The sequence below is a fragment of the Ursus arctos genome, unplaced genomic scaffold (assembly GCF_023065955.2).
Source record: "Ursus arctos isolate Adak ecotype North America unplaced genomic scaffold, UrsArc2.0 scaffold_34, whole genome shotgun sequence".
Lineage (NCBI taxonomy): Eukaryota > Metazoa > Chordata > Mammalia > Carnivora > Ursidae > Ursus > Ursus arctos.
In genome coordinates, this window is record NW_026623030.1 from 15,575,561 (window position 1) to 15,588,178 (window position 12,618).

Consider the following 12,618-nt stretch of genomic DNA (forward strand, 5'->3'; position numbering starts at 1 on the left):
TAGGGACGTGAATTAACCTCCCCGGCGGCAAGTGGCTGGAACATAGGCGACAGGCAAAACCGTACCAGGACAGCAGCCGCGTAGGCGAGAGTAAGGACTCGAGTCGGATGGCCTTGGATTCGAATTCTAATCCAGCTCTTTACTCGATGTGACTTTGGTCTGAGCCCCAACTGCATCAATGAAATGGGTGTGCTGTTGGGATTAAGTGAGTTGAAAGCTAGGAAGCGTTGGAGTTATTTTAGGGATGCGAGGCAGAGAAAGCGGCGCTCTGAGGCTCTTTCTTTTCTCCGCGCACAACGGGCCTCTGACGCCCCCTGCTGGCCAAAGGGGGACACCGGCGAGACTGTTTTTGGATGGGGAGAAAGCGTAGACACAAGTCCCTCAGCAGGGCCACTGCTCTCCGGCCTCACGGGCTCCCCGCTTCCCCTCCTCCCCTTCCTTCCTCTGCATCCCTGTTTTAAGGTGGCAGAGAGTTGAGAGATGGGAAAATTGAAGATTCATTCCAGACTTTGCAAATACTTGGCCTCCCTTCATGGACCTCAAAGGGCCAGCCAATTCTACGATTCTACAAATACGGATGGGTACAAAAACCAAGTCACAAAGCTGTGCACCAGCTTGCTGGGTATAACCAAAAAAACAAACAAACAAACAAACAACAACAACAAAAAAAAAACAACTGGAACTAATCTGAATGTCTATCATGGGAATATTGAATTTAGCAGTGTTGTATCCAAACAGTGCAATACCGTGCAGCTGAAAAGTAACATTGCAGAATGATTGACATGAAAACATAGTCAAACAAGAATGAATCTTACAGACGTTATGTTGAGCAAAAAGACACACACACACACAGAAACATGTTGTTGGATTTTTATATAAAGTTCAAGAACAGGTGGCTCAGTTAGTTAAGCAGCCGCCTTCAGCTCAGGTCAGGATCCCAGACCCAGCCCTGAATCCGGCTCCCTGCTCAGCCGGGAGCCTGCTTCTCCCTCTCCCTTTGCCCTTCCCCCCTTTCTTGTGCTCTCGCGTTCTCTCTCTCTCAAATAAATTTAAAAAACAAAATCTTTAAAAATAAAGTTCAAGAACAGGCAAAGCTGATCTTACCATGATAGAAGTCAAAACAGAGGCTACTTCTGGAAAGGTTTTGACTGGGAAGACAGCAAGGAGCCTTCTTGGGTGTGGAAATGCTCCCTATTAGTTTGGGTGGTAGTTACAAAAGTCTACACATATGTAAAAATTCATTGAGCCTTACACTTAATATGTACTTTATGCATAGTAGACCTCAACAATTCAGTTGTAAAAAAAAGATATTCAAGCAAAAAAAAAAGTGCTAAACAGTTTGATCCTATTCATAATAAGAAAATAAAAGGAAAAATAAAATTTACATAGAGCAGCAGTTCTAAGTTTGTTGTCTCAGGATCCCTTTATGTTCTTAAATTATTGAGGATCCAAAGAGCTTTTGTTTTTATAGGATACACTGATACTCATCGTGGATATTAAAACTGAGAAATGCAAAGATTCCAAGTAAATAGAGCAAAATAAAACTGAGAAGTGTTTAAAACGCAACACAAAAATTCCATCAGCCATCAGAGTGATAATGTCAGCACATGTCACATAGTCTCTGGAAAACTTTCCTGTCCCCTCTGAGAAAGTGAAAAAGGCAAATAACATCTTAGTATTACTATGAAAGTAATTTGACATTGGGGACACCTGGAAAGAGTCTCAGAAAACCCAGCGGTCCCTGGACCTCACTTTGAGGCCCGCTGGCACATGGGGAAAGAAAATACACTACGTGATAAATTATTCTCTCTCCATGCTGAGATTATAATTTATTTTTATTTCCTTGTTTGTACTTTTCTGTTTGAAAAAAATGTAAAATATAACAACCACGGATTGTTTTTGCAAAAGCCGAGGCAATACCGGTTTCCATAAGACTGTTGAAAGACCCAAACAGTAATAATATGTGTAGCTGTACGAAAAAATTAAACCGAGCTCCAACCTGAAACTAAGGGTCCGATTTTCCGTGTCAATCCTGAGCGTGTAAATGCAGGGCTTGCCCTCAAAAGTTCTGCCGTCTAGCTTAGGGCGCGAATGTAAGTGCATACACAACTTTATTGCAAGGTAATAGAAACTAAATATCCCGAGAGCCCCAAATGCAGCGGCGGCATCCTACACAGAACTGCAAACTCTGGCAAATTGCAGAAACACCCATCTCAACCATACGCCAATCGATCGCGGATCTCCACCCCCAAACACCTAACTTAGCGTCCTGTCAGCAGGACGCACGCGCTCTACAAACGTAGAGGGAGGCAGGGCTTAAGGGAGACGGACACTGGGTTCGGCCTACCAACCCTCTAGCCCCGCCCTCTTACCCTGCTTCCCTCTCTGAGCGGTTGCAAGACTGCGGAGGGTAATTTCCCATTGGCAGCCAGTAAAACCGCTGATTTCCGGTTTGGGCGCAGGGCCGCAGGGCGCCAAGGCCGCCATGGTGCGGTTCAAGCATAGGTAAGGACCCCCTGCCCGACACCCGCTACGCTGCCGGGTCCCCGCGGCCTCGGCCCCGCGCTCACTTCTCTGCTACCCGCCACAGGTACCTGCTCTGCGAAGTGGTGTCTGATGACCCCCGCTGCCGCCTGAGTCTTGAGGACCGAGTGCTGGGCGGCCTCATACGGGACACGATCAGCCGCGTGCACGGGACTTTCGGCGCAGCCTCCTGCTCCATCGGCTTCGCGGGTGCGAGGGTGCTGGGGAGCTAGGCGCACGGCGGGATTGGGAGGGAACAGGGGCCGAAAGAGGGAGAAAGAAAGGGCGCGAGTGACCGCAGGAGCTTCCAAACCCGATACACAGCCCTCGCTGTACAGTATCGTCCTCTTGAGGCCACTCGGTGCCTGAGCCCGAGTCTGAACGAGTCCGAGGTTAGGCGGAGAGCTAAAAGCAGAAGGCAGTGGCACTTTGGGCAAAAATCTGCTTTACCTATTTCATGTGTGTATATTGGGGATTGTGATTGAATTGAGTAGGATAATGAATTAAATGGGGGAAGCCGTGTATAGTTCCGAGTTACTTGGTTACATTGACGCCCCATGGGGGAAAAATTGTCAAAATCATCCCTAAAAAGCCCTTAATAGGGCAGATAAAATACAGAACCCACCACCGTATGTAAATGAGGAAGAGGATTCTTCGACAGGCACGGTATTTTTTTTTTTTTAAGTGTGTTTGTTTTACGATTTTACTTTAAGATTGTATTTATTGGAGAGACAGATAGCCAAAGAGAGCAGGAGCAGGGAGGAGAGGGAGAAGCAGGCTGCCGGTTGAGCAGGGAGCCTGACACAGGGCTCCATCCCAGGACTCTGGGATCATGATCTGAGCTGAAGGCGGATGGTTAGCCGACGGAGCCACCCAGACTCCCCTAGCCACGCTATTATTTAAATTCATTACCTCTTTTACCCTTTGCTTAAAATTGAATACTGGAGAATTACATGCACATAGGCACGCACACTTACATTGGGTCATTCTCTGCCTCTTCAAGAACCTAGAGTCCAGTTACAATAGAACCTGTTTCTCAGGGGGCACCTGGTGGCTCAGTCCCTTAAGCATCTGTTTTTGGCTCAGGTCATGATCCCATAGTCCTGGGATTGAGTCTGGGGCTCCCTGCTCACGGAGAACCTGCTTCTCCCTTTCCCTCTGCCTGCTGCTCCCCCTGCTTGTGCTGTCAAATAATAAAATCTTAAAAAACAAAACGAAAAACCTGTTTAGCCAAGGGGATCTCTGCCAGTCCCAACCCCATTTGTCAGCTGATCAGTCAATTAGAAGAGCATTTAAAATATTTAAAATTCCAGGGGCGCCTGGGTGGCACAGCGGTTGAGCGTCTGCCTTCGGCTCAGGGCGTGATCCTGGCATTCTGGGATCGAGCCCCACATCAGGCTCCTCCGCTATGAGCCTGCTTCTTCCTCTCCCACTCCCCCTGCTTGTGTTCCCTCTCTCGCTGGCTGTCTCTATCTCTGTCAAATGAATAAATAAAATCTTTAAATAAATAAATAAAATAAAATATTTAAAATTCAAATTCATTTACCAGTTCTGAGTGGTGTGCAAAGCCCTGGTGTGGTTTATCCCTTTCCATAAGTGAAGGTCTGTCCTAAGGTTTTTTTCCTTCGGAGATTTGTTTTTACTCACTGATGTATCCCAAATGCCACTGCCTGGCACATTGTAGACTCTTACTTACTCTTAAGATTTGTAAACGAATCCAGAGTTTCCTAAAATGTTGTTTTTCCCTGTAGTGCGATACCTCAATGCCTATACCGGAATAGTGCTGCTTCGATGCCGGAAGGAATTCTACCAACTTGTGTGCTCAGCTCTTCCTTTCATCACATACTTGGAGAACAAAGGACACCGTTACCCGTGTTTCCTCAACACCTTACACGTGGGAGGTAGGGGTGCATGTGGTGTGGCTGCTGCTTTTCAATAGTAACAGGTCCAGGGGTCAGTCTTGACAGGCAGGTGGGTCTTCCTGCTGTCCTGCCAAGAACAGGCGGCTTTCACCTAGCTCGGAAAGTCTTTGAGGCAGGCACCTGTCACGAGCGATTGACCACAGAGCTCTTCCATGTGCCAGGTACAATTAGAACGTGTCAGAAGTTCCTGATAAACTACAACAGGAGACAGCTGTTGATGCTGTTGCAGAACTGCACTGAGGAAGGTAAGCAACATTAGCCCCGTGCCCGCTGAGCAGTAACTAGCCTGGCTGGGTGCGAGCTCCCTCCCAGAGACCTTTCGTCCCTGCTCTGCCTGCCTTTGCAGAACGGGAAGCCATCCAGAAGTCTGTCACCAGAAGCTGTTTGCTAGAGGAGAGGTCAGATGAGGAGGAGCTTTCAGACAGTGGCGGCGAGGGGGCTGCCGAAGCAATGGAGTGAACCCCTCTGCAGGCTGTGCTGGGCCCGAGATTCAGGGCCCCCTTGTTGGAACAGGACATTCTGGGAGGCAGCAGCGTCCGGTAGTTTGCCACGCTGGATGACTGCCGACCACAGGCCAAGGTATCAGCTCCAAATGGAGGACCTGTTCACCTTTACCAGTGCTGCCTGGTTACGTGGTTCTGCAGGTGGTGAACCCCCAGTAGTTACAGACGTCTCTGTATCTAATTGCCTGGCTGAGAATAAGTTTAATAAATGTATTTGGTGGGGTTCCTGGGGACTCAGTTAAGCATCCGACTCTTGGTTTCGTCATGATCTCACAGTCGTGGGATTGAGCCCCGAGTCGGGCTCTGTGCTCAGCATTCAGGCTGCTTTGGATTCTCTCTCCCTCTCCCCATCTCCTGCTCTCTCACTCAAATAAAATCTTATTACGATATGTTACTCATCACACAGTGCATCATTAGCTTCACTCAAAATCTTAAAAAAATAAAATGTACTCGGCTTCTGTAGCGTTTAGCGTATTTGAGAAGTTCAAGCTTGGCCAGGTCTCCTTCCCCCTCTATCCCTGGCCTCAGTGGGAAGACTGGCTCCCAATGAATGATGCTAGATGTACAGCCTCCCACTTGAGGCCTTGTGCCCCAACCCCTAGGTTGAACCCTAAGCAATCCAGGTTATTGAGTAGAAGTATTAGTGAGACATGGCAACTGAACTGGCACAAATCTATAGCTGGTCTCCATACTGACCCATGGGGCCTTAAAAATACCAGATTGCGGGGCGCCTGGGTAGTGCAGTCATTAGGCGTCTGCCTTCGGCTCAGGGCGTGATCCCGGCGTTCCGGGATTGAGTCCCACATCGGGATCCTCCACTGGGAGCCTGCTTCTTCCTCTCCCACTCCCCTGCTGTGTTCCCTCTCTCGCTGGCTGTCTCTCACATAAATAAATAAAAAAATCTTAAAAAAAAAAAAATACCAGATTGCTTACCAGTCCTTAGGTAACAGGATAACAAACACAGTTCTTGCATTTTTCTTTTGAGCGGGGGCGGGGGGGGGGGGGAACACACAGATACACAAAACCTGGCCTTGCCTGACATTGCCTGCCAACTTCCTGTAGTTTTCTGCAGTTTGGCCCTTCCCTGTCTTCCCCCTGCTGGGCCACCGAAGAGGAGTGACACTGCCACACTCACAGAGGTTACGAGGGTTTGGATCCACTACTTAATAATGACATTTCTAGGATGTGTTTTCTTGTGTAACAAAACATGTTATTCAAAGTCCCTTATATATTTAACAAAGATCTGTAATGTTTGCTTCAACACGTCCCCTCATTTTCAGGGCTGAAACACCCTCATGCACCCAGGACAGTTCCTGTCCCAGGATTTCTGAACTCTTTCTTTTAAGAAGGACAGGTAAAGCTAAGCCCAATTCAAGAACCCCTTAGGCCTGACACTAGGAAAGACACTGCCCCACGACGGCAGAGTGCCCAGGCTCGGAGTAGCTGTTACTTTAACCTATTTAAGAAGTGTGTCTAACCTGTAATGAACTTTAAAAAACCAGAAAGCTCACGTTGCTTGTGCAGGTGATTTATTGCAACTCTTTGCCTTCACATTCTTATACTAAAGGTCACTTTATTAAGCAGCAAAATAATTCCCATCACTCAAATTCCGCTCAAAGCAAGGCAGAGACTGCGCTAGACAACAGGGAGGCCGTGGGTACCACCACTGCTTTCAAACCTGCCCGGCTCTGCCTCCGGGTGCGCCAGACTCCTCTGCTCCTACAACTCAGGCCACTCGCTCGAAACAAGCTTCGTGTAACGGGTGGCAGGTTCCAGGGCTGCTTTAGTGACAATTACAGCTTTCCTTGCCAAATGAGCCACATGCAAGATGTAAAACCCTCTAGCACACAGTAAGCAACACAGCCTGGCCATTTCTCTCAAGAAAAACTGCAATTCAAGCCGGGTGTCCTAAATCCATTTTATTCCCATCCTCTGTTTTTTTTTAACAAGAGGAAAACTAAACAGGAAAGACTCAACTATTTTTAAAGGACACACTGAGCGGTGTGTTGAAACCATGATGCCCTGATATGTTGTCAGCAGGGCAGTGCTAGAACACTCTGGGCTGCTCCAAGGGATAGTGAAGGGACTCAAACTTATTTGGGTTGAGAAAAACTAATTATACACATGCGTCAAAAAGACTAACCCTGATGATAAACTAAAAATCGTGGCAGGAAGAGATCTCTTGTGAGTGTCAATACTTTATTTTGGTGTAAAGACGGGAAGCTGGAAAATACACTGTATTTAAAATTTTCTTGGTTCCCCCTCACGCTGTGGAAACCCCCTCCCCCCAGAGCTAATCTGTTCAAACTCAAATACTTAAAAATTATAGCAGCAAAACAAAAGCACAGAAAAAAGAAAACCAGATGGAGAAGGTAGCCTGGACAGTAGTGTCACTTGGTGTGGACGACTGAGGTGCTGAAGAGGAGCTTTTGTTTCTGTTTTTTTCTTTTCTTTCCTCCTTTCTCTTCTAAATGGAAACACAAAAAGAGCTTAGTTTTGAGTGCCATCCCCTTGCCCCCAGCCAGTTTTCACTCCCGAGAGTCCCAGAGTGGCAGCGAAGGTTCTAGGACCAGGACTGCCTGGATCGATACCAGTCCTTGCGTGCTCCAGGCATTTGTCTGGGCAAGTCCCTTTACGTCCCCAGACCCATTTCCTCATCTGCTCTACCCGGGATAGTTCTACCCATTTAATTCAGTTGTGGGGAGAATAAACGGAGCACAATGCCAGTCACAGAGAAGGCACACCGTAAATGCTAATGTTCTCATCTAACCGAATAACCAGAGTGCTGTGGGCTTTAAACCCGACTTCTGCATCTATTAGCCACCCACTACCAAACTCAGGATTCTAAAATCTACTCTCCACTACTCTTTCTTAGAAGGGAAAAAATAAAGAGTTTTTCAGAATTTCACAACCAGGCCTCAAGAATTAATGTGGGGTGGCAAAAAGGTCCTATCTGACATACCAAAGGAACTATTAGCCGACACTAGCACGTGAACGTACAGGCTCAGAGAAAAATGCCTGACTAATCAGTGATGTCTGCCACTGGATCCAGGTGGGAATGACAACCCTGTACCGAGCACTCCATCTCTTTGCCTTTACCAGAGAGGGGATCTGAAGTAGCTGGTGTGTCCAGTTTCATGAAGGCTGCTTCAATAGCTTGGCTGAAGGAATTTTGGAAACTGGGCACAGGAACACGGTCTGAATTATCACTCTCCCCATCACTGTCCACAGGAGCGGGAGGAACTAAGCTGTTTTCATCTATAAAATACCAGTGTCACAATTTTAGAGACGATTCTAGAGATTTCGACTTTCTGAAAGGGACCAAATTCCCTCTCCAACAGAAGGTCATTCTCACCTTTTTTGGGAGCAGTTTTGGGCCACACGTCTGCTTTTGCTTTTCCAACCCTCAGCATCTGCCAAAATGGGAAAGGGGAGAGAAGAATTTAAGCAACCAGTCCAATCTCTTTTCCAGACTTATGTCTTGACACTAACTGGCTAGGAGAACAAAGAACAATCACCTCTGGAGAAAAGGATTTTCCAGGTCCTTTTTTCCTCAACATACCATTTCGGTCATGTTCTCTATATCCTGACCAGCAGAACTAGCAGTGAAACTCCCGAAGTGGAAGACCACAGGCTGTTTTGTTGGCTAGGAAACACGTAAGGAATAGTGCAGAGACAGCACAAGAGGTTCCTACTCTGACTCTCAAGTTGGGAATCCTGACTGTGTGCCATTCCCCACTCCTGGTAAGTTTTCCTGCTCTTCTTGGGACCCCTAAAAACATAAACCTCTTGGAATAAGCAATTTAAAAATGAACCACCTGGCTACTGAACTCCAGTTACTTAAGGCCAAGAAAACCAGAATAAATTTAACTTTACCCTGAAACTGCTTCAACAGCCTTCATTACCTTTCAGTCTTTGCCTTTCCAATGGCTCAATTAACTTTTAGATCCAGCCATAGACCAGGTTCCTCCAGGTACAGCAAAATTAGAATGATCCCTCCTGCCCCTGAATGAGGAACTCTTTTATCTCATCTGGCCAAGGCCAGCTTCTTAATTATTGAGGGCCAGTGTGAGTCCTACTGCCACACATGCCATGCTCAAAACGGGGGGAATTTTATTCCTGGAAAAATACCAAAAGACAAGCTCCACAAGATTCAAGTAGGAATGCCTTGTCCTAAAGTGAGGTACGATATTATTCAAATGTAGTTGGACTGGCAGAGGTTGATTTCAATGAATCATCTTCCTTTATCATGTACCACTCTGATGACCTCTTCCCTTGGTCTCTGGGCGTTTGGGATCCAAATAATATGGCATCTGAATCACCTTACTCTTAAAAGGTCATTAAAATATCTATCACCTATGTTTTATTCTTGCCAGAAATGTTTGAATGTTTAACCCGAATCTACTCATGAAAAAAGAAACCAACAAATCCAAACTATAGGACTCTATATATACAACAACTGGCCTGGATGCTTCAAAAATATCCATGGCATAGGAAGAAAAAAGAGAGAGAGAGAGGCTAGAGAAACTGTTATAGATCAAAGGAGACTACAGGGACTTGACAAATACATTCAACGAGCAATCTTTGACTGGACCTGACTGAAAACAATACAGGACCCTTGAGACAAATGGAGAAACAGAAATACATACTACATGAGGTATTCAATCAGCTGAATTTCTCTGATGTGGTCATGACAACTGTGGTTATACAGAAGCACTGTCTTTTGGGGGGCCACTTATCTCATATTTGGTGGTGAACTGTCATTCATGAGGTCTATAACTTACTTTCAACGTAGTAAAACAGTAAAAAGCAAGCAAATACAGCAAAATGCTAACACCTGGTGAAAGGCAAGCATTCATTACGCTATTCCTTTAACACTTGTTGAATTTGAAGTCGCTCACCATTTAATGCTGAAAAAAACGCAATGGCAATAACACTTAGTTTAAAAAAACAACTTGAGCATTTGACATAACTCCTGAGAGCCACCCACGTAACTCTCACCTCTGAAGCCTGCCAGTTAATATTCAGGATTGCTCTCAATTTTTTCTTCCTCCTTGACTTCAGGACTCTCCTTACCAAAGTCCAGTTCCTGCTTATTTCTCAGCACACGCTGCCATTTGTTGTGAGAAACATCCATTATCACCTGCTCTAAAGAGCTGTTTAGCTAATGATTCCAAGCAAGCCCCGAAGAAGTTAATACTAACTCCTCACGGGGGTGCTTGGCAAGCTGTCCATCCACCTTCCTTGGTTATCTCAATGCAGGAATGCTGAGTGTTGGTTTGTTCTTTTGAAGATTATTAAGTGATCTGACATCCTTTTGCCTCGTGCATCCGAGAGCACAAGCTGGGTCACCAGCAGCTCTACCAGAGCCATCCGAGGAAATTAGCCAGGGTTCTCATTCCTGCTGCATTTGCTCAAACCCACACGGTCTGAGATGCGGAAACAGGGCCTCAGTATGTGTCACCAGTGTTTGCATCAGTACGCGGAAGGATACAGGCCTCAGTAAATTGGATTAAGTGAACTTCCTTGAATGGGTCATCCAAGAAACCTACCTTAATGCTAACTTGTTGTACATAAAACAAAAATACTTCAATTATTGGGGGGGAGGGGGATCTGACAGCAAATGTCACTAACCTAGTGTTCCTCTAACCCAGCTGCCTAAGAAAGCTCGTCTGGCTAGTTATAGGACAACCAAGACAACCTTTCCCTTCCCAAAGTGAAGAGGAATGGTTTATTATATGTAACAGATACACACTACCTGAATCCAAGGTCCTAGAACTAGGGAGCAGCTAAAATTGACTGATGTCTCCCCAGCCTCTAGAACAGTGCTCAGTATCCAAGTATCTAATAATGATTTATTAAATAACTGAAGCTCTGATTCTCCCTCAGCTACTCTTGGCCTCTTTCCTTGGTAAGTCTATACAATAACATCTGAGACTAAATCCATGAGAGTTCCTCTTTAAAAAGCTTTCCATGATTATTACCATCCATGCAACATTAGCCTGTAAGTCTCTCCTTCACCAATGGAAAGATTTCCAGAAAGAACAAGCAGCAGAGTTCATGTTAGATACCTTTGGGCTGTTTTGCAAGCAAAAGATTTACCTGGGCAAAGGAAGGGAAGGGAGAGTCTTCTTCCAGACTCCCAACGCAGAACGAAGGACTGCCCTGACTGGCAGTGGGTGACAGAGGGGTCAGCAGAAAGTCTGAAAGGAAACCAGAGACCTGATTATGTAAGTCAAGCTCCAAAGAGCTAGTCTGTTCTTAACAAGAGAGAAAAGATGAACCCTGAATCAGGTCTGGATAATTACCAGCCCCACCTCAAAAAGCAAACCTAATCCAATTTCAACTCTGCCATGTTCTTATAAAGTCAAGAACATGGTCCACTATTCACACTAGTGATCTAGGGAGAGAAAAGTGTAGTAGTCACAGTAATACTAGAAAGCATGGCAGAATCTATTCCCACACTAAGAAAAACCCTTTACAAAGCAGCTGACTCTCCAGGCCTAGGTACTGGGGACTATCATGGACTAGTTTTATGTGAATGAAAAAGTTCCAAAAAAAAGATAAAATGTAATCAGGTCAGCGTTTATGTTCCGGCTAGATGTCTCTGACCTGGGGATATTCAGTGAGAATACAAAACACACACACACACACACACACAGATAAAATCTAGTATGAAGATGCAAGCTTTTCCTTGGTATTCCCTAGGTAATAGTCGTCTCCAACCTTTCCGACCTAGAGTTGAGCATTTCCCACAGATCGACCCACTGCCCTGTCACTGCTGGGAGGGAGGGCCGGTCCCCTCTCCCAGCAGCAGGGCCTTCCGCAGTCAGCCAGGACTATTTAGCACTTTCATTCCTGGCACCATGCAACTGCTCTTGCCTGAGTACATTAAAGCCCATTCCTCAGAAAAGCCGGTATGTGAAAGCACACGCACACACGCACGCACGCGCGCGCGCACACACACACACACACACACCAGTTTTGTATCATAGATGATGGAGTCAACGTTCTGCCATATTCCTCTGTAGAGCAGCTCTCTCCTTAAACTAGAGCACACTGTTCACGCGCACGGCCCTCAAGATGCAGGTTCCAGTCACATTCCTGTCACTAAGCCCCTGCCTTAGCCTCAGGCTCCTAATCTGCATAGGATCATGAGAGAGTCACCAAGAGTTTTCAATACTCTGCTCTGGACATTTTGTTAAAACGGCTGGCAAAGAAATAAACTTTAATTATCAAAAACTATCAGCCAGGTGGATAAAGATCAGAAAAGATAGCTCTTTAAAATCATAATTAACTCTTAAATGTTTAATTCCCTGACACATTAATACATTCTCTCTATATAAGAAAAAAAGTATTTTTAGAAGGCTAAAGACCCTTTGAACAACCTCTGAATCCTCACTCCCTAGAGTAAAACACCATTACCAGTTTAGAACATAATCTCAGTATTTTTCTACACATTTAGATATATAAACCCATAATGAAATGCTATTTTTTATGTTTTTCTTTTAAAATCCACAAATGTGGGATGCCTGGCTGGCTCAGTTGGTAGAGTGTATTACTTGATCTCAGGGTCATGAATTCAAATCCCACATCTGGCGTGGAGCCTACTTAAAAAAATGAAATAAAACCCACAAGTGGTATCATATTTTGTCTTGTTCTACAACCTC

The 12,618-nt window shown here is 45.6% G+C and overlaps 2 protein-coding genes and 1 pseudogene across 3 annotated transcripts in view; 2 read left to right on the forward strand and 1 right to left on the reverse strand.

The window, feature by feature from the left end:
- Positions 1-2,408: 2,408 nt before the first annotated feature.
- Positions 2,409-5,866, forward strand: POP5 (POP5 homolog, ribonuclease P/MRP subunit). Its single transcript, XM_026515013.4, has 5 exons — positions 2,409-2,505; positions 2,591-2,733; positions 4,275-4,424; positions 4,607-4,690; positions 4,792-5,866. Exons 1-5 carry the CDS (start codon positions 2,486-2,488, stop codon positions 4,902-4,904), a joined length of 510 nt encoding a protein of 169 aa, XP_026370798.1. The 5' UTR covers positions 2,409-2,485; the 3' UTR covers positions 4,905-5,866.
- A 986-nt stretch (positions 5,867-6,852) lies between these two features.
- RNF10 (ring finger protein 10) overlaps positions 6,853-12,618 on the reverse strand; it is a 31,824-nt gene continuing 26,058 nt past the window's right edge. The window contains exons 14-17 of one of the 2 annotated variants that reach the window (XM_026515009.4): positions 11,051-11,151; positions 8,304-8,361; positions 8,048-8,206; positions 6,853-7,415 (exon numbers count right to left, since the gene is read on the reverse strand). In XM_026515009.4, coding sequence (XP_026370794.1) covers positions 7,339-7,415; positions 8,048-8,206; positions 8,304-8,361; positions 11,051-11,151 — 395 coding nt within the window. In that variant the 3' untranslated portion in view covers positions 6,853-7,338. The remainder of the gene's footprint in view (positions 7,416-8,047; positions 8,207-8,303; positions 8,362-11,050; positions 11,152-12,618) is intronic. The other variant, XM_026515010.4, reaches the window with a different exon arrangement.
- On the forward strand, positions 9,112-10,464 carry LOC113266799 (40S ribosomal protein S29-like; annotated as a pseudogene).

Bases quoted from the DNA above. Each gene is read 5' to 3' on its own strand.
- POP5 (XM_026515013.4), top strand. From the start codon at position 2,486: ATGGTGCGGTTCAAGCATAG. The intron at 2,506-2,590 runs GTAAGGACCCCC...TACCCGCCACAG, and splicing joins ATGGTGCGGTTCAAGCATAG to GTACCTGCTCTGCGAAGTGG. The intron at 4,691-4,791 runs GTAAGCAACATT...CTGCCTTTGCAG, and splicing joins GCAGAACTGCACTGAGGAAG to AACGGGAAGCCATCCAGAAG.